This window comes from Haliotis rufescens, unplaced genomic scaffold (assembly GCF_023055435.1).
Source record: "Haliotis rufescens isolate VD_foot unplaced genomic scaffold, xgHalRufe1.0.p SCAF_1, whole genome shotgun sequence".
Lineage (NCBI taxonomy): Eukaryota > Metazoa > Mollusca > Gastropoda > Lepetellida > Haliotidae > Haliotis > Haliotis rufescens.
This window is the reverse complement of record NW_025963779.1, coordinates 36,003,059-36,024,379: the sequence shown is the minus strand read 5'-3', so window position 1 is coordinate 36,024,379 and position 21,321 is coordinate 36,003,059. Positions and strand designations below refer to the sequence as shown.

Sequence of the window (21,321 nt, the reverse complement as noted above, 5' to 3'; positions counted from 1 at the left end):
AAATTCATACGTTTCAACTTTGGACATGTTTGAAGTATTATTCTGTTAAACTCAATTGGACTATGCCGTGGATCGTGTAGGTGTCTGCATATTCATACTCAACAGCATAATTCTAAAAACGTTATAAATGGCAAGTAATAAATAAAATACTAAACTCGCTCCTGTGTAAAACCAATTTGATGAAACTCGTGAATAGTTGTGGTATCTGACTCGCTTTCGCTTGTCAGATACCACAACTATTCACTCGTTACATAAAATTGGAATTACACGGGAGCTCGTTTAGTATTCTATATTTAGCAGTAGCACACACTCAACAGGTAAAAATAACCCACCGATGAAAATATATAGAACATGTCAGCAACCAAGTAAGTTCTATCACTATTCCACATTATCTCAATCATTCATCCTCAGATAAATCATAAGGCACTGTCAATCATTATGTCCATTCTCCAAGGTTACACAGACCTTAATCTGCTCCACCCTGGGCTTATAGAAGCGGAGGTCAAAGCAGTAGTTGGACAGCGTGCGCATCTTCTGGTGGTTGCGGTCATTACAGATACAGATGACCGGGATCTTCGTCTGTTTGATCAGCTGCACCAGTTCCTGTAACAAAACACTTTGTCAACAGTTTCGAAGTCACGGTTACCCGTGTATTCATTTCCTGAAAAGCATGGTATCAGTCAGACAGCATACAAAAACTATTCCAACTGCAAATGTACATAAATGATTTACAAAACCAGAACAGGGAAGAACATACCTTCAAGCAAGAGACAAAGGTGTGTGTGGGCTGGGTTACTTATGTCGGCAACAACACAGTCTACAATGAGTCAGCCAGTGGGTTGGGTTCTACTCCACTTCGAATAGTCCAGTGGAACCCACTTATCTGACACTTGCGTTTTACAAGAAATCATTTGGAGAAACAAATCTGGATATCTCAATCACTTAGACTTTAGGCATCCTCCTTATTGCAGTAAAACATATGAATAAGCTGGGATGTATCTGTATCTGCTCAGAGGCCGATATTTGACCCCAAGTCAGCAACAAATAACAGTATAAAATCCCAATTTGAATTAAAAATTTCTAATTCCTTAGATTTTATGAAAATAAGAACATTGAAAAAAAAATGTATATAATTAGGAATAGTATGATTTTTCCCCAATTTGCCTTTGCCTAAGGACGCTTAGATTGGAATCCTTGATAAATTTCTGATAAGAAATAATCTGCCTTAGTGAGCAACCAATCACAGAGGAGACTGGAGGTCATCCACATCTTTGTGTTGTTTCGAAAGCGGCATACACTTCTGGATGAAAGTAAAACTTCACTAAATTCCTAATTGACACTTATTGCCGAATTATAATTGGATTACCAGCCGATCTATCATTCCAGAGGGCATCTTAATGCACTGTGATATAATCCTACCTGACATGGCTGCCACACGATGACCTACTTCACAGCATTTTATATAGTAAACATTTTGCTTTTGATAAAAGTTGCCCCATGGGTAGGATTAGTGCATGGGAAAGATCTGGACAAGTGTGGTGCCACTGTATTTCAGTCATGTGACAGGAGAGTTAGCTTAATGTGGGAGGGAAGCCTGAAGAAATGCTTTTTCAGAGGGTTCTAACTTTGGTGAAATTCATTAGCACAGGTATAGTGCTGATAACCCTAGAAATATAATCAGGGCAAAATTGAATATCAATTCCAGGAAGCCTAAGGAACAGAGCAAATTGTGGCGTCTTGGGACGACCGAGCCATCCATGCCTCCAGCTCCATCAAAGTGGCTGTAGAGTAGACCTGGTCCAATTCCACAAAGTGATCTTAATGCTCAGTCAATCATAGTCATAGTCATAGTGCTAAGATGGCTTTGTGGAACTGGAGCGCGAGTGACTTTGGGAGCAATGATAAACATGTATGACACACACAAGCCATGTCACAACTGTGCATTGCTCTTTTTCATCCAAGAACTAGGCATACTAAACAGCTATTTTAACCATCCATTCCCATATAGTCTGCTCCTACATGCAATTAGTACTGAAGATCTATTCTCATAAAATGTAAAAGAATCCCCACAGGCAGCCCTAGAGTGTGAGAATGGCCCCTCATTGCTTTTGATATCTTATTACAGAGAGACTACTTTCACACAGCAGACTGCTGTTACTGCTTGTACCGTGTGGTCATTCTGACCCAACTGACCTGGATGCCGCCCCGGTCCTGGTTGCCGGCCATGCCGTCCACCTCGTCCATGATGATACAGTGCTTGTGGCCACCTGTTTCAGCCTTGGACGGACCTGAATACGAAGGTATTGACAACTGTAGAGAACACCGAATGTAGACACAATAGACTCACTTGAGATGCTTTGGTTTCAGATTTCCTTACAACTCTGTAAGTGAGTAGTTATGCTCAGCTTTTAGCAGTATTCCAGCACTATCACAGCTGGGATACTCACAAGGGTCTCACACAGTGCAGCCAGGTCTTCACAAACAAACCGGTATAATGTTAGCATTGAATTATTAAAAAAATATTCAGCTATGGAATCTTAATCTGTTTCTTCAATAATTAACCGTATCACACGACTTCGAAAATATTTGTAGATGTCATCCTGATAACACTTTCTGAACAGAAAAATTTCTTGTTTGAATATCTTAACCTTAGTCCACTGCACCTGGATGTAGATCTGTTATGTGCTAATGCGACCTGGTTTTGAAACTGTTATCACCTATAATGACCTGGATCTGGAATGACCTAATACGACCTGGATGTGGAACTGTTATGTCCTAACATGACCTGGATGTGGATCTGTAATGTCCTAACATGACCTGGATCTGTTATGTCCTAACATGACACTCGAAGTAGATCTGTTATGTCCTAACATGTCCTGGATGTGGATCTGTTATGTCCTAACATGACCTGGAGGTGGATCTGTTATGTCCAAACATGACCTGGATGTGGATCTGTTATGTCCTAACATGACCTGGATGTGGATCTGTTATGTCCTAATATGACACTCGAAGTAGATCTGTTATGTCCTAACATGACACTCAAAGTGGATCTGTTATGTCCTAACATGTCCTGGATGTGGATCTGTTATGTCCTAACATGACCTGGAGGTAGATCTGTTATGTCCAAACATGACCTGGATGTGGATCTGTTATGTCCTAACATGTCCTGGATGTGGATCTGTTATGTCCTAACATGACCTGGAGGTAGATCTGTTATGTCCAAACATGACCTGGATGTGGATCTGTTATGTCCTAACATGACCTCGATGTGGATCTGTTATGTCCTAATATGACCTGGAAGTGGATCTGTTATGTCCTAACATGACCTGGATGTGGAACTGCTATGACCTGGATCTGCTATGACCTGGATCAGTTATGACCTAACATGACCTGGATCAGTTATTACCTACTATGACCTAGATCAGTTATTACCTACTATGACCTAGATCAGTTATTACCTACTATGACCTAGATCAGTTATTACCTACTATGCCCTGGATGTGGAACTGCCATGACATGTATGACCTGGGTGTGGAACTGCCATGACATGTATGACAGTACTATGTTGAGGTACTAGTCTTTCACCTACCCATGAAGTCCACCAGTGTTGTGTTGTTCAGTGCCTCTGCCACGAATTCCTTCAAGCTTTTCTTTGACCGTGTGTCTGATGCGTTCAGCTCGATGTAGGAGAACCCAAGTTCCTGAAAAAGGGCTACACCTACACATTGGACATATGTACATGTCAACTGTGATAGAAGCAAACTAAAAGGAATACAAAGCCAAAATGTTATGGGTGATGTAGCTGACATGAGGCTTAGGCTTAAAAAAAGAAGAAAAGAATTGGTTCTCAGACAATGGCTTTGAAAATATAGTGCAGGCGGGCAGTGTTTTGTTGGTTTTTGTTGTCGAAGTAGTATGTAACCAAATAAACAGTTGTGTACAATCAACCTAGGAAAGGGCCTCCCTACATAAATGTATTCCTCGAAGAGTAAAATACTGAAATACAGTATTTGACTACCGTTGGACTACCAGTATGTGCATAATACAAGCATACAACAAGCTTTAATTTTATTTCACAATATGGAGATGTTATTGTGAGCATACAACACTGGAAGAAGTGTGTCAATAAATCTTTACCGAAGTACACAAGTTGAAGTTAGTCCTGTTATTTCACTATCTGGCTATTAAAGTGTTCATTATGTATCTGGACTTACGGTTTTAATCCATTGAATTACTTTTCCCCAAGAATTCATTCAATTTTGTTTACATTAATTTTGGTGAAATCACATCAAATCACATCAACTCACCATGAACTCACCTTGAAACAAACATTAGTCATAAGAGATACATAGATACATACGAGACAAATACACATGTAATCTTAATCTCTGCGTATGAAATATTATCCGGCGTACAGTACACAAATATCACAAAATTTGTAAATCATCGTGTCTAGTGATGTTTTATTGTAAATAACATGTTTTCATTGACCAGATTTGCAAACGGTAAAACAAGCACACAAACTCCTATTGTCGCCATGACCGTAACATGATATACACCGTAGAGCAGTGTGCATGTAAAGGGAAGTAACTGCACGCTACATTGGTTCACATTATTTTTAAGTATTGTAGCATTTCACTGCCTGGGTCGTGTGTTCGATGCTGAATATTTAAGGATTTTAATATTTTTTTTTGAAAATGGAAATTATTAACGAAAAGTGATATTGAGGGCGGTGCCTGAGAACCAAGACTATTTTTTTTTAAGCCTCTCATGCAAATGTTTTGTCACACACAGCAACATGCAGGTATACCCAAACACAAAGTTGTTCCCTTTACAGAAGCCGAAAATGTTGTTAATTGACAAATGCATTCATAAAGAGTGACTCCCTATTAATGAAGCTTCAACCTAACCTCAAACCATGAATGACCATAATCACTTGCAGTTTCAGCTTTCTGAGCAAAGAGGTTCCTGAGACTTAGATGTCTAAATTCAATTCCATATTCAATTATTGTAGAAAAAACATTCAACAATCATTCTGATATGTAGGCCAAGTCCATTAGTGTTAGAAAAACTACTACCTTTCAACTAATTCATCAAGTTTAGGAGAAAAATAGTGTCTTTGGCCAGGTTGGATAAAGCATAGGTATTGGTGATGCTGTCTTGCGGCAGCGGCGAACTCACCTGACATACAAGTGTTGCCGTTGTGGTCTTCCCAACACCTGGTGGCCCAGAGAGAAGAGCTGCCCTCGAACCAGATCCATCATCCTTCCCAAAGAATTTACCTGGAACGAGACAAGTTTTGAGGTGAGTTTTAAATCTTGAGGTCACTGCACCCTGATTTGAGGACAGAATGACTGAATGGTGTCCTACACTGTAGTTAGTCTTCATGGTAATGTTTAAGTCATAGACTGACACCTGTCAATTTCAAATATTCCACCTACATCATGTCAGACTGAACAGGACAATAACAACCCACAGTTAATATCCTGCAAGGTGACTGTGAGTTGGCATGAACTCTTCCATGTACAAACCATGAGCAGACATTGTGTACACCCAATCCCCTAAAACATCAAACTGGTGTAATCCCTTGTCTGCCATTGCTTGAGGAATCTGACCACAAACGGGATATTGCTGCATCATATTTTCTATTCTTATCATGGCAATGTCACAAGTGAAAGTAATCAAAACTTGAAAAATGAGCCAAACAGAATTGTTTAGAATGAAATGGTTGTATTATCACATACAAATATCACAACAGTGTTAGAAATTCAGGGCAATTCATGGGTAATTGTTTTTGTTGTTATAGTATTTCAATCTGGAGGCCCCCTAAATCTTAAACTTTTAACACTGAAGGCACGAAAAGGACCCTTGACTGTCATGGTTATTTTTGTTCACTGTCACACGATTGCTTTGTTAGAAACTCCTTCATGAGCCTTGAGTAAGTAAATAGCAAGAAGAGTGCAGGCTGTTTCAGGCCACTGTAAGTAATATCACAACTATATAATGGCGGTCCGGCAAACATCAATGACTGTAGTCACCTTGTGGCTTGGTTCCGATGGCTCTGTTATGATGCCACTGCCGCAGCCAACCGAGAAGCTTCTTGGCATTGCTCTTGTCTCCTTGTTGACCAATGACCTGCTTGATATTGGTTGGTTTGTATTTGTCCACCCACAGTAACGACTCTCCCGACTGGTCAGATTTGGACTTGGATGGTGATGGTTTTGAGGATTTTTTGCCAGTTTCTTCTGAAAGTTTTGCTTTTTTATGTGGAACATTGTTGTTTTCTTCTGATTTTCTTTTTTCCAATTTTTGTTTCTCAATTTTTTCCTGCAATAACAGAGCACACTAAAATTAACATTCAACTTACACAATGCAGGAAGTGTACAAGAATAGTTAACAAAAGCAAACACGTTACACATGGTCAGATACTGGGGACGTGCGGCATGTAGGAAGTGAATGTTGTTTTTTTGCCACATATTCCCATAATTCCACAGCAGCTTGAGTATACCTGAGCATGGGCCTGGTCATCTAGTGGTGCAACACGAGTAACCAGATACACTGTTGGAGGAAGATGACAAACAATCCCCCTGGTCACACATAATGATCACTAGATCTCATTTTATTGATCTGATTTTATGGGGAATTTATTCTGCTTCCCCAAACCCTTAGACGTACATCAAATGAATGTGAACCATTGGCGCTGAAGGTTTCACTCACATGTAGCAAGCAGTGCTTCAGATGAGTTTCCAAAAGTGTCCTAAAGATTTTCTTCAAAGTTTGTAATAATGTCGAAACAAAATGCCAAAATCATAGAAATGTTGTAATGACATTTGTCTCCATCAAAAGGACGGAGTGAGAGACAACTCTAACCTTCTTGGCATCTTCTTCAGCTTTCACCAGGTACTTTGACTTCTTTCCCGGCCTCGTACGAACCAGTTCCAGGAGGCCATCCTCGTCAAGCTGATGTGTCTTGAACTGATTTGCCTGCATCAATGTATGGAAAGGTCATGGTGTGGGTGAATGTCAAGTGGATTCTGTACTAACTGTTTGACACTAAAAGTTCAATAATATATTAATAATATATATAATAATATATACAATTTGTTGTCTGGTATTCAAGATTTGTTTTAATATCACAATCACCTTGTTAAGTTTGCTTTCTCCAGCATCCCTCCCAACTATGATGTAGTTGGTTTTCTTGCTTAGTGAGCCAGTGACCTTGCCGCCATACTTCTCTACAAGACTCTTGGCATCCTCCCGTTCCAGCGACTCCAGCACCCCGGTAATGACAAATGTCAGCCCCTCCAGGCAGTTATCAGCTCCCTGGGGAACATTCACAGAGAAAATCATAGAGACCCAACTGGCTTCACAGGCTTCATGCAGATTCAACAACTCTTGAAAACAACAAGGCATGTAAGGTTGAAATTCAACCTAGATGAAACAATTTTAACATCTCAGCATGGTAACATATTTCCTCTTGTAGCAGCTCATTTCTTCCACAAGTACATCAACCTTCTCCATGGCACTAGAATCGCCTTCCCAAAGAAGCAGCATGGTACTAGTCCTGCCCCACCCAAACATGGGTATTTGTTCGTTCCCACCCAATAATTGACATGATACTAGTCTGATATATGTCAGAATATACCTGTTAGTAATCCTGTCCTTTCCTGCCAATATGCCTAGTACTAATCATGCCCCACCCCAAGAATATGTGATGTACTAATCCCGCCCCATCTGCCCCAGGAATATGTGGGGTACTAATCCTGCACCGCCCAAGGAATATGCTAGGTGCGAATTCTGTCCCAGCCCTGCCTTACCTCTGGGATGTCCTTGGAGCCAAGGGCTGTAGGACCTTCTCGGTGGAGATATGCCCTGTAGCTTGCTCGGTTCACCAGCTTGGGAGTCCCTTCCTGAAACCAAACCAAGATCATGTCAGTGTCTCTACAGGCTCTCTCCACATACACCTGCAAACATCCATATGCATTTCTTGTGGGATTGTGCTCATAACTGTGTCAAATACCCCACTACAAATACAACCTTGGCAGTTGCTGGACTTCCGGAGATAGGCAATCATGACTAACTTTTATCAAAATCCATGTAAATTTCCTAGGTGGTATGAAACTGAGTGAGGTATTGACTGTCTGGCAAGTATGGTCAGGCTCTCACCTTGGGGCTGGTGGTAGACTTGGGAGAAGTCTTCAAGGGACTAGATGACGAGGGAGATGTTTTCCTGCTTTCTGATTTCACTGGGGACTTGTTTGGAGTGATGACCATGTTGCTCCTGACTGGTGACCTCTTGGGTGATGGCTTCTTGAGTGGAGAAGTCTAGATGAGTGGAGAAACATCGGAATGTAACTCTAGTGTTTGAAGCCACATGGCCAATAGGGGATGACACTGCTTGTTCATGGTGTGTTAACCACAGGACAACCAAACAGAGGGACCCATGAAGCCCTCGGTCATGATTGGTCTTCAGCAACCCATGCTTGCCGTAAAAGGCGGCTTTGCTTGTAGTAAGAGGCGACTAACGGGATCGGGTGGTTAGGCTTGCTGACTGGGCTGATGCATGTCATCGTATCCCAATTGTGAGGATCGATACTCATGATATCTATCACTTGACTGGCTGGTCCAGACTCGATTATTTACAGATAGCCGCCGTACAGCTGGAATATTGCTCAGTGCGCCGTTAAACAACAAACAAACTTGTAATATTTGGGAGCCGCTGTTGGATTTGCGGGAATGTTGATGTTTTACATAGCACTCAAAATCTTGTACTGATATCAGTGATGACAGTAACTCCAATAATAACAGATTTATTGATAAAGGAATGTCTTCAACAGAACTGCAAGAATCAAAACTTAGGAAAAGAAATCGGGAATGCCACCAAACGTATTATTAACCATCAATGGCAAGGCGTGACGTGGCGTGGCAAGTCTGGATTGGTCAGTGAAGCGTTAAACAACAAACAAATCAACCAAACAGAGGATCACAATCACCAGTGTCAGAACTGACGAAATGAGATCCTTCTGATACAATTCACAACACCAACACTTATCATCTGTTCACCATTTGACCAATGGGTACAGTGCACGTGAACGAATGTTGTTTTATGCTGCAGTCAGAAATATTCCACCTACATCACAGCAGCCTCTAAATGGGTCCTGACCAGGAGAAACAGTAACTGATAGCATGAGCAACAATCCATGTTATCGGTGTATCATGACACACACGGTGTAACAGCTAGGTCATGCATTGCAAACACCCAATCCTCATCAATCTTACTCCAAGCATTCACTAAACGTGACATATACGGCCCCAAATCAAACAACAAGAAACAGTGCTACAGCAATGTTATCAATTGATAAATAGGTCATCTGAACAGTTTGAAAAACAAAGGCATACACTAAACAAAAATTCAAAACGTCTGGATGCCGGACAGAAAAGAACATGAAATAGTCATATTTGAGTATCAGTCATTATTGATAAAAATCAATAAAAAACAATATTTCTAGCAACTTCTGTTAATATTCTAAACAAAGCATACAGTAGCTAAAGTACTTATAATATTTTCTTCACATTTAATACAAAGGTCTTTCATTAAATGCAATGCCTTATCTATCAACAGTCCTACCTTTCCACTTTTCGGTGTGTCAGGCACAATAACAGTAGATTTTTTACTGTTTTTTTCTGGAGTGTCTTCCACCAAGGTCTTCATACGATTTGACAGCTTGCTTGACAGACTCCTGTCTCCTGTACAACATGAAGAAGGAATACAATAAAGGGGCCATGGACTAAAGATTACACAATGAAGGTGGATTTGTGGAATTTTCAATTCTTTATAGAAGCACCTTTTTAGCTCAAGTCTGCTCAAGAGCTATTTAGGCTGCTCTGGTCTTTATCCATGATAACTAATCAAACAGGCCTTTGAGGTGACAAGCACTGACTGGGGACCTATTCTACTCAGATTCCCTGCAAGGAGACAACCACTGACTGGGGACCTATTCTACTCAGATCCCTGCCAGGAGACAGACATGGGACACTGGGGACCTTTTCTCCTCAGATCCCTGCCAGGAGACAACCACTGGGGACCTATTCTACTCAGATTCCCTGCAAGGAGACAACCACTGACTGGGGACCTATTCTACTCAGAATCCCTGCCAGGAGACAACCACTGGGGACCTATTCTACTCAGAATCCCTGCAAGGAGACAGACATGGGACACTGGGGACCTTTTCTCCTCAGATCCCTGCCAGGAGACAACCACTGGGGACCTATTCTACTCAGAATCCCTGCCAGGAGACAACCACTGGGGACCTATTCTACTCAGATTCCCTGCAAGGAGACAACCACTGGGGACCTATTCTACTCAGATCCCTGCAAGGAGACAACCACTGGGGACCTATTCTACTCAGATTCCCTGCAAGGAGACAACCACTGGGGACCTATTCTACTCAGAACCCCTGCAAGGAGACAAGCACAGGGGACCTATTCTACTCAGATTCCCTGCAAGGAGACAACCACTGGGGACCTATTCTACTCAGATCCCTGCAAGGAGACAACCACTGGGGACCTATTCTACTCAGATTCCCTGCAAGGAGACAACCACTGGGGACCTATTCTACTCAGAACCCCTGCAAGGAGACAAGCACAGGGGACCTATTCTACTCAGATTCCCTGCAAGGAGACAACCACTGGGGACCTATTCTACTCAGATCCCTGCCAGGAGACAACCACTGGGGACCTATTCTACTCAGATCCCTGCCAGGAGACAACCACTGGGGACCTATTCTACTCAGATTCCCTGCAAGGAGACAACCACTGGGGACCTATTCTACTCAGAACCCCTGCAAGGAGACAAGCACAGGGGACCTATTCTACTCAGAATCCCTGCAGGGAGACAAGCATGGGACACAGGGGACCTATTCTACTCAGATTCCCTACAAGGAGACAAGCATGGGGCACTGGGGACCTATTCTACTCAGATCCCTGCCAGGAGACAACCACTGGGGACCTATTCTACTCAGATTCCCTGCAAGGAGACAACCACTGGGGACCTATTCTACTCAGAACCCCTGCAAGGAGACAAGCACAGGGGACCTATTCTACTCAGAATCCCTGCAGGGAGACAAGCATGGGACACAGGGGACCTATTCTACTCAGAATCCCTGCCAAGAGACAACCACTGGGGACCTATTCTACTCAGATCCCTGCAAGGAGACAAGCACAGGGGACCTATTCTACTCAGAAACCCTGCCGGGAGACAAGCATAGGGGACCTATTCTACTCAGAATCCCTGCAAGGAGACAAGCATGGGACACAGGGGACCTATTCTACTCAGAATCCCTGCAAGGAGACAAGCACAGGGGACCTATTCTACTCAGAATCCCTGCCAGGAGACAACCACTGGGGACCTATTCTACTCAGATTCCCTGCAAGGAGACAACCACTGGGGACCTATTCTACTCAGAACCCCTGCAAGAAGACAACCACTGGGGACCTATTCTACTCAGATCCCTGCAAGGAGACAAGCGCAGGGGACCTATTCTACTCAGAATCCCTGCAGGGAGACAAGCATAGGGGACCTATTCTACTCAGAATCCCTGCAAGGAGACAAGCATGGGACACAGGGTACCTATTCTACTCAGAATCCCTGCAGGGAGACAAGCATGGGACAATGGGGACCTATTCTACTCAGAATCCCTGCAAGGAGACAAGCACAGGGGACCTATTCTACTCAGATTCCCTGCAAGGAGACAAGCACAGGGGACCTATTCTACTCAGAATCCCCACAAGGAGACAAGCATGGGACACAGGGGACCTATTCTACTCAGATTCCCTGCAAGGTGACAACCACTGGGGACCTATTCTACTCAGAATCCCCACAAGGAGACAAGCATGGGACACAGGGGACCTATTCTACTCAGATTCCCTGTAAGAGACCAGCATTGGGCAATGGAATCTATCGTAACTTCATTAAGGTCCAACTGTCCATAATGTGGTGTAACATATAAAGAATGGATATGAGTTAGGTAGGAAACTGTCTCACCTTCTCCATTTACTTTACCTGGCGACTCTTTCTTCACCTAGGACAAAAAAAGAAGAAGAAAAAGTGTTAAGAATGAATTTGTAATTTGATCTTTACATTTTTGTTATAAGTCAGAAACATCCCCACAAACAAAGTACACCATTACTGCACTATTTGAAACATAAGATTGAGAGCAATGGTGTAGCCTTAATTGATTATTCTGACTACTTCATAACTTATTCTCATGTCGAGAAGTATTGACAGTCAAAATTCGAACTACCAACATGAACTCACTAATACCAAGCTCAGCAACAATCAGAACCTCGGAACAGTGGGGGGCGGTCGGGTAGCCTAGTGCTTAAAGCGTTCGCTCATCACGCCGGAGACCCGGGTTCGATTCCCGACATGGGTACAATGTGTGAAGCCCATTTCTGGTGTCCCCCGCCTTGATATTGCTGGAATATTGCTAAAAGCGGCGTAAAGCCATACTCACTCACTCACTCACTCACTCGGAACAGTGGACATATTAAACACGACATCATGATAATCTTGTAAGGAAATCTATATTTGGGGAAGGTAAAATTACCCAGCATAGTATAGTGACACCCTGTTAATGTACCCTGTGTCCAGCAGAACCATCTTGATAAGGCCAAATCTTGCTCTCTTTTATTTGCCATTTTATAACCCACAAAGAATGCATTAAATCAGCCATTATTTAACGCTATAGACAGTGTCTTTTTTTTATTACTTTCGTATTTTTTCATTTAATTTATTCATTTTTTATGCTCCATCGGTCAAATCCTTAAAACTTAAAAAGTGTCTGCTAAAGGCTATTTTTTTAATGTGTGCTAACAAAATTAACAATGTCCAATAAATAAGGAAACTGATACATGTACATTACAAATGAAAACCTATCAATCTCCATTTGGCGACAAAGAAAACCACTAGAAGCCACTGACAGGAGACACCAGCCAACCATGAACCGTGACCAGGGAACCTATCTGCCCAGTGCTTGGGACTTATTGCTTTGATTATTGTTTGTGCTGATTGTCCAGCTGCCTAAAATTTGTCCATTGCCATTTTCATTGCTGAAATGACCTGTCAGTGCTAATTACCCCCTGCCCATTGCCAATTACCAATCAGTGATAATTTAAGTTCTTCTATCACCTATCAGTGGTAATTAACTGCTATATGTTTATTTCCATTTGTCCATTGCTAATCACCTATCAACACCAATTAACTGTTGGCTTCCCTCGTTAAGTTTCCACTATTATTATCTTATTACTTTTGTTGTTCTTACAGGTGCATATATATGCTCTCTGCTTCATAGCATTTATTCACCTGATGAAGTAAGTATTTACTCTGAAACATTTTGTTCCTCATAAAGTCCTAATAAAGAAGTTGACATCCATGAATTCTCTTCCTTCTGTGTATCGATCACTTCTAAATGCCATTCAAAGACCTAATCGCCAACAGTATATTCACAAGTAAACTTAACCATCAAATCAATAGCAAATCAATCACTCAAGCTGACATCACCCTGAAACAGACAATACTGCCATGGCTATCTTCAACAGATCTATATTTAGCACTCCTGCTGTACAGTATGCAAGTCCAACATTGACCTGTCTTCCTAGGCTAACATTCAGTCTCTGAGTGAGTGAGTGAGTATGGTTTTACGCTGCTTTTAGCAATATTCCAGCAATATCACGGCAGGGGACACCAGAAATGGGCTTCACACATTGTACACCCATGTCGGGAATCGAACCCGGGTCTTCGGCGTGACAAGCTAACGCTTTAACCACTAGGCTACCTGACCTCCCCCTTTAGTCTCTGAAATCTTATATTAAACCATATCCTTCTTGACTCTAAAAATAAAAAAACATTCCCTATGCTGTTTTCAGAGCCAGCTAGAGCTGGCTAGACTTGCTTTTGTATGTGTTTCTAGATTATTTTTTTCTCCATAAAATACATATATTCCACGGTCATCGTGCAGGACTACTGTCTTCCTTCAGGCAGGCATAGCCTTGTGGGTATCTACAAGGCTACTTCCTCCTGCTGAACCTTTCAAACACATTGAAACTGCCACTGTCCTGTCTTTTCTTACATCGATCTAAAATTAAACGTATTCCCTGATTTTTAGTATCAATACTTGTTTTTTCACATGATCATGAAGTTACTGTCCCACTGCAGAATCAAGGCTTCAAGTCTTTAATTTGTGGAAAACGTTTTTTTAAACTTTAATCATCAACATAGACATAACAATTTCTTAAGTAGTCAAAATATTGAAACATGATCTTCCAAAATTTATTTCAAATATATGTTCAGTTTGAAAAAGAATGTTTTGGGGAAATCCAAATTTTGTAGTTCTACATTCGGGGATAAAAATTTTCAAGCCCTTGATAATGATGATCTGTGATGTACTGGTACCTGTGAAGTAGTGGTGTAATGACAGATCCAACTATCAATGCATCGCATGGTCCAATGGCAATACACAGTTAAATATCGTCAGTTAGTGTAGATGCCACCCTATGCTATCGATAGCATTGATAGAAAATAAAATAATACAAACATTCCTAATAAATTATTTTCCTATTATATTGACCCAAATAACACCTTGCTTGTCAAGACACATACTGACATAGGTCTCCTTACAGACAACTTTTCAAGACAACAACACCAATGTATAGTGATACTGAACAATGAGCTCCATACCACAAAGCCAAAAATGTTGACCACTACCAGTGTCTAAATATCTGACGGGCAGACAAAGTGGTAGTTTTACAGATTTTCGGCCCAAAACTTCAGGTCAGTGGGTCAAGAAAAAGAAGAAGAAAAAACCATGAAAAAACCATACAATTTAAAGAAATTGAAAATGTGCAGCAGGTATTAAGTATAGTATTTTAAATAATTTATTTATATTGATGGAGACAGTAAATGAGGATTTTTCAACACTTAAATGCTTTTTGAATTTTTTTCACATTTCCATTTTTTGGAGTTGTGGGATTCATAAACCAAGTTTAAGAAGAAAAAAAGTCAAACCTTATTCCTAAATATTAACCTGAGAAATTTAATAGCCCAGATAGTCATAACATAATATAAGAATATCCATGAACATGACATTACTGTCCCACTGCAAGATTCCAGCGTTCAACCATGTCAACATGATCAAGTCTTGTAATCATGGGAAAAGTTATAATCATGAGAAAGTCCTCTATCAATGGAAAAAGTTTTAATCATGAGAAAGTCCTCTATCAATGGAAAAAGTTTTAATCATGAACAAGTCTTGTATCCATGGAAATAGTTGTCATCCTGATCATGGGCAGGCATAACAATTTCTTAAAAAAGTCAAAGATTAAAACTTGATCTTCCGAAAGTTATAAAAAAAAAAATGAAAATGAATTCTCTTTAGGAAGAGAAACTTGGTAGTTTAATATTTGAGAATAAAACTCATTAACCACATCACGAGTGTTATGTGTTTTTGGTGATACTCTGGTGCCTGAGATCTACAGGCAAAACAATTGATGCATTGCATGGTACAATGGTTTACATATACATGTAATAAGCATCAGTAGCTAACATTGATACAACCTTAAGATATCCACCAACTATTTTATCCTAATCACCTTGCTTAAAAATACACATGGATTACCAATTCAGATGACATTCATCAAATCAATCAATCAAGCTCACATCACACTGAAACAGACTATAGTGCTTGGGCTACAATCTATATTTAGTATCGACCACTCCACAGTATATATATCTAACATTGAGCTTTTCTGTTCCAGGCAGGCGTAGCCGTGTGGGTACTTTGTTCAAATGAACCGTTCACAGACACTGAAACCTTTGTCATTTCCCCTTGGGGAGATGTAGAACCCACTGGCGCTGTCCTGCCTTGTTTTGGCAGACTTGGTATAGACAGGGTATGTATGGAAGCGAAACACTTTCAAGAATATAATGGTTTTTGGTGTTTCTAAGAAATAGTTGTGTGATATTGTTTCCCTCGCTAGTTTCGGGGTTCAAGTCTCATAAGATGGGAAAGGTTTTTTTTGTTCTTCTTTGGAGGATGAGGTAGCATAACCATTTGGGGTCAGACCAGAGTCAAAGTCAAACTTGTTGCCGTAGAAATGGGAAATTAATAAAATTCTAGAATACAGTATGACTTGTCTTGACCTGTCTTGCTTGAGGCAGAAGTAGCCTTGAGGGTGCTGGTTCCCAAGAACCTTTCAAACACATTGAAACTGTTGTCATTTCCCCTCGGGAGAAGTAGAACCCACTGGCACTGTCCTGTCTTTTCTTAAATCCATCCAAATTAAACATATTCACTGATTTTTAATGTTATTACCATTTTTTTCACATGATCATGAAGTAACTGTCCCACTGCAGAATCTAGGGTTCAAGTCTTTTATTCGTGGAAAAAGTGTTTTTAAACTTCAATCATCAACATAAACATAACAATTTCTTAATCTTGATCTTCCAAATTTTTTTCTCAAATATATGTTCAGTTTGAAAAAGAATGTTTTGGGGAAATCCAAACTTTGTAGTTCTACATTCAGGGATAAAATTCTTCAAGCCCTTGATAATGATGATCTGTGATGTACTGGTACCTGTGAAGTAGTGGTGTAATGACAGATCCAACTATCAATGCATCGCATGGTCCAATGGCAATACACAGTTAAATATCGTCAGTTAGTGTTGATGCCGCCCTATGCTATCGATAGAAGTGATAGAAAATAAAATAACAAATATTCCTAATAAATTATTTTCCTATTATATTGACCCAAATAACACCTTGCTTGTCAAGACACATAGGTCTCCTTCCAGACAACTTTTCAAGACAACAACACCAATGTATAGTGATACTGAACAATGAGCTCCATGCCATAAAGCCAAAAATGTTGACCACTACCAGTGTCTAAATATCTGACGGGCAGACAAAGTGGTAGTTTTAGAGATTTCTGGCCCCAAACTTCAAGTCAGTAGGTCAAAAACAAAGAAAAAAATCAATAATGAAAAAAACTAACAATTTCAAACATATTTATTTTCTTTCCTCAAAATATTAAGTATGAAGGAAAATAAATATATAATTAAAGTGTAGGTGGGAGTTTGTAAGAAAAATGTACAGCAGGTTTTAATTCTAGTATCTAAAATAATTTATTATTATTGATGGTGACAGTAAATGAGATTTTTTAAACACTTACTTATTGTTGTAGGGAGACTGAAAAACCCAATGCTTTTGATTTTTTTCCACATTTCCATTTTTTGAAGTTTTGGGATTCATAACCTAAGTTTAAGAAAACAAAGTCTAACCTTATTCCTAAATATTAACCTGAGAAATTTAATAGCCAAAATAGTCATAACATGATATAAGAATACCCATGAACATGACATTACTGCCCCACTGCAAGATTCCAGGGTTCAACCCTGTTAACATATTCAAGTCTTGTAATCATGGAAAAAGTTTGAATCATGATCTTGGGCATAACAATTTCTTGACATAGACAAAAGATTAAAACTTGATCTTCAGAAAAATATCTTTAAAACAATTGCAGTTTGAAAATGTATGCTCTTTGGGAAAAAGAACATGGTCGTTTAAAATTGAAAACTAAAACTTGTCAACAACTTCACAATGAGATGTTTTTTGGTGATGTACTGGTGCCTGAGATCTAGGGGGCACTATTGGGGCACTATTGATGCATTGCATGGTACAATGGTTCACAATCATGAGATGTTTTTTGGTGATGTACTGGTGCCTGAGCACTATTGGCACTATTGATGCATTGCATGGTACAATGGTTCACAATCATGAGATGTTTTTTGGTGATGTACTGGTGCCTGAGATCTAGGGGGCACTATTGATGCACTGCATGGTACAATGGTTCACAATCATGAGATGTTTTTGGTGATGTACTGGTGCCTGAGACCTAGGGGGCACTATTGATGCATTGCATGGTACAATGGTTCACAATCATGAGATGTTTTTGGTGATGTACTGGTGCCTGAGCACTATTGGCACTATTGATGCATTGCATGGTACAATGGTTCACAATCATGAGATGTTTTTGGTGATGTACTGGTGCCTGAGATCTAGGGGGCACTATTGGGGCACTATTGATGCATTGCATGGTACAATGGTTCACAATCATGAGATGTTTTTTGGTGATGTACTGGTGCCTGAGACCTAGGGGGCACTATTGATGCATTGCATGGTACAATGGTTCACAATCATGAGATGTTTTTGGTGATGTACTGGTGCCTGAGCACTATTGGCACTATTGATGCATTGCATGGTACAATGGTTCACAATCATGAGATGTTTTTTGGTGATGTACTGGTGCCTGAGACCTAGGGGGCACTATTGATGCATTGCATGGTACAATGGTTCACAATCATGAGATGTTTTTTGGTGATGTACTGGTGCCTGAGATCTAGGGGGCACTATTGATGCACTGCATGGTACAATGGTTCACAATCATGAGATGTTTTTGGTGATGTACTGGTGCCTGAGCACTATTGGCACTATTGATGCATTGCATGGTACAATGGTTCACAATCATGAGATGTTTTTGGTGATGTACTGGTGCCTGAGATCTAGGGGGCACTATTGATGCATTGCATGGTACAATGGTTCACAATCATGAGATGTTTTTGGTGATGTACTGGTGCCTGAGCACTATTGGCACTATTGATGCATTGCATGGTACAATGGTTCACAATCATGAGATGTTTTTGGTGATGTACTGGTGCCTGAGATCTAGGGGGCACTATTGGGGCACTATTGATGCATTGCATGGTACAATGGTTCACAATCATGAGATGTTTTTGGTGATGTACTGGTGCCTGAGCACTATTGGCACTATTGATGCATTGCATGGTACAATGGTTCACAATCATGAGATGTTTTTTGGTGATGTACTGGTGCCTGAGATCTAGGGGGCACTATTGATGCATTGCATGGTACAATGGTTCACAATCATGAGATGTTTTTTGGTGATGTACTGGTGCCTGAGCACTATTGGCACTATTGATGCATTGCATGGTACAATGGTTCACAATCATGAGATGTTTTTGGTGATGTACTGGTGCCTGACATCTAGGGGGCACTATTGGGGCACTATTGATGCACTGCATGGTACAATGGTTCACAATCATGAGATGTTTTTGGTGATGTACTGGTGCCTGAGATCTAGGGGGCACTATTGGGGCACTATTGATGCACTGCATGGTACAATGGTTCACAATCATGAGATGTTTTTGGTGATGTACTGGTGCCTGACATCTAGGGGGCACTATTGATGCATTGCATGGTACAATGGTTCACAATCATGAGATGTTTTTGGTGATGTACTGGTGCCTGAGCACTATTGGCACTATTGTCAATTGGCACTATTGGGGCACTATTGATGCATTGCATGGTACAATGGTTCACAATCATGAGATATTTTGGTGCCTGACATCTAGGGGGCACTATTGATGCATTGCATGGTACAATGGTTCACATGTTATAAATATCAGTAGCTAACATTGATGCAACCCTATGATATCCCTATGCAGCCTGCGTTGTTTGGTCCTGACTAACAAGGGCTTTAAAAGTTATAACTTCATTGCGCAATCAGAATGAGAAACCAGTCGAGAAGGTAACCACTGTGGCATGCAGGATTGTTTAGGTAACTAGTTTTGTTTCGAGATTAGAGTCAATCTGTCCCTGATTTCAAAAGTCAAGCAAACTTAAACTACTTACAAAGCCATGGCAAATTGACAGTCACCAACTTGATACAAAACATATTAATGGGAAACAAAGCCAGTCACTAAAAGTGGCAGTCACTACCTTGATGCAACAGGGCTCGATTTAGGGAACTTGATTTAACCTGGTGCATGTCAAAATCAATAAAATCTCAAATTTCTGATGACTGTGTCATTTTTCTAAATTAATCTGGCAGTACCCAAGAAAACAGGACAAATTACACATAACACAGGGATCAGTGATGTAGTATGTTACATAAAGCTTAGAGGTATTGAGTGTGTTCAGAGGTCGGTGTTGTGTGGAAAGGTAAGGGTTAGTCAAACACAAATTTATTATGTTTTACATGCACTTGGTGCATATAGAGATAAGTATTACTAGGTTGCAGTTTCAATAATAGGTTGCACTTGTGCATGTTTTATGTAGTTAAATCAAGCCCTGTACAATATATATTAAAGGGAATCAAAGTCCTGGCATCTTCCTGGGGCAAGGGAATTAACTGACCACAAAGTCCAGTTTCCACCCTTGCCAAACTAGGCTGGAATTCTGGAGTCACATTTTGGCTGTACTAACATGTCTATGCATAGTCGACATCCCGTTCGTAAACTGCTGTGCAGATTTTAGTCGATTGCAGGATTTGCAGAGGATTTGTACCATCAACTTTGCGTCAACAGGTATTTTCCAAATATTTTGATGTTTTTAATCAATGTGCTCATGTGGTTTTATGCACTTCATCAAGCAAGATCAAATTTATTACAAAATAGATCTTGATCATCAATCAGATCATCTTCACTGGGCCCTGCCATTATGTTTGAAGCAACTGCAAGTGACATGAGAGGTGGAATCTGATTGGTCAATAGGAGGGACATAGAAGGGACATAACTTATAGTAGCCACTGGTGGCGCTACAATCAAGCTACGAAATTCCAGCCTAGGTCGGCAAGGGTGGAAACTGGACTTTTACAGTCAGTTAAACTCCCTTGCCTCAGGAAGATGAAGTCCTGACAAATTGACAGCCCCATCAAATGTGAGGGAAGTCACAAAAAGTCTAAGGTTTGTTGGCCTGTACGATCATCTAAGTTACTTATGATCCTAAATACCCTGATGATCAATTTCACAAACATGGCACTAGTCCCACGGTCTACACACTGAAAAGATACAGAGTAAATCTTACTTTGTGGGGCAGCATTTCCTCATCAAGTTGGGACAAAGTCTTGGAGAAGTCATCGTCATCGTGCATCTCCACATCGCTGGAGTCTCTTCTCTCAGTTGACTGCAAAATAACAAGATGGTGTTTAGACATCACAACAATAACAGTTCATTATGAAATGTAGGAATGTAACAAAATGACCTGAATGCATCTGTTATTTGAATTATAGTGTGACCTCATTGTAACTGGTTTTGTTTTTTCATCATTTAGGATATAAACATGTGTTTTGAGATTTGCGGGTGTTATTAAGTATGGGATATAGTACCATATGGGAAGCCGGAAAGGGTATTATATTTACTGTAATGCTCCTGTGAATTACAGTTTTTCTATAAATAACACAGGTTTT

General features: G+C 40.5%; 1 protein-coding gene across 1 annotated transcript in view; it reads right to left on the bottom strand.

Annotated features, from left to right (window-relative positions):
- The window catches only part of LOC124135773 (replication factor C subunit 1-like), a 49,595-nt gene that overhangs the window by 13,330 nt on the left and 14,944 nt on the right, over window positions 1-21,321 (bottom strand). Inside the window, exons 6-17 of the mRNA XM_046501322.2 lie at window positions 20,940-21,038; window positions 12,044-12,080; window positions 9,629-9,747; window positions 8,167-8,325; window positions 7,818-7,910; window positions 7,144-7,323; window positions 6,871-6,984; window positions 6,039-6,327; window positions 5,182-5,282; window positions 3,590-3,701; window positions 2,194-2,288; window positions 466-603 (exon numbers count right to left, since the gene is read on the bottom strand). Of these exons, the coding sequence (XP_046357278.2) occupies window positions 466-603; window positions 2,194-2,288; window positions 3,590-3,701; window positions 5,182-5,282; window positions 6,039-6,327; window positions 6,871-6,984; window positions 7,144-7,323; window positions 7,818-7,910; window positions 8,167-8,325; window positions 9,629-9,747; window positions 12,044-12,080; window positions 20,940-21,038 (1,536 nt within the window). The remainder of the gene's footprint in view (window positions 1-465; window positions 604-2,193; window positions 2,289-3,589; window positions 3,702-5,181; window positions 5,283-6,038; window positions 6,328-6,870; window positions 6,985-7,143; window positions 7,324-7,817; window positions 7,911-8,166; window positions 8,326-9,628; window positions 9,748-12,043; window positions 12,081-20,939; window positions 21,039-21,321) is intronic.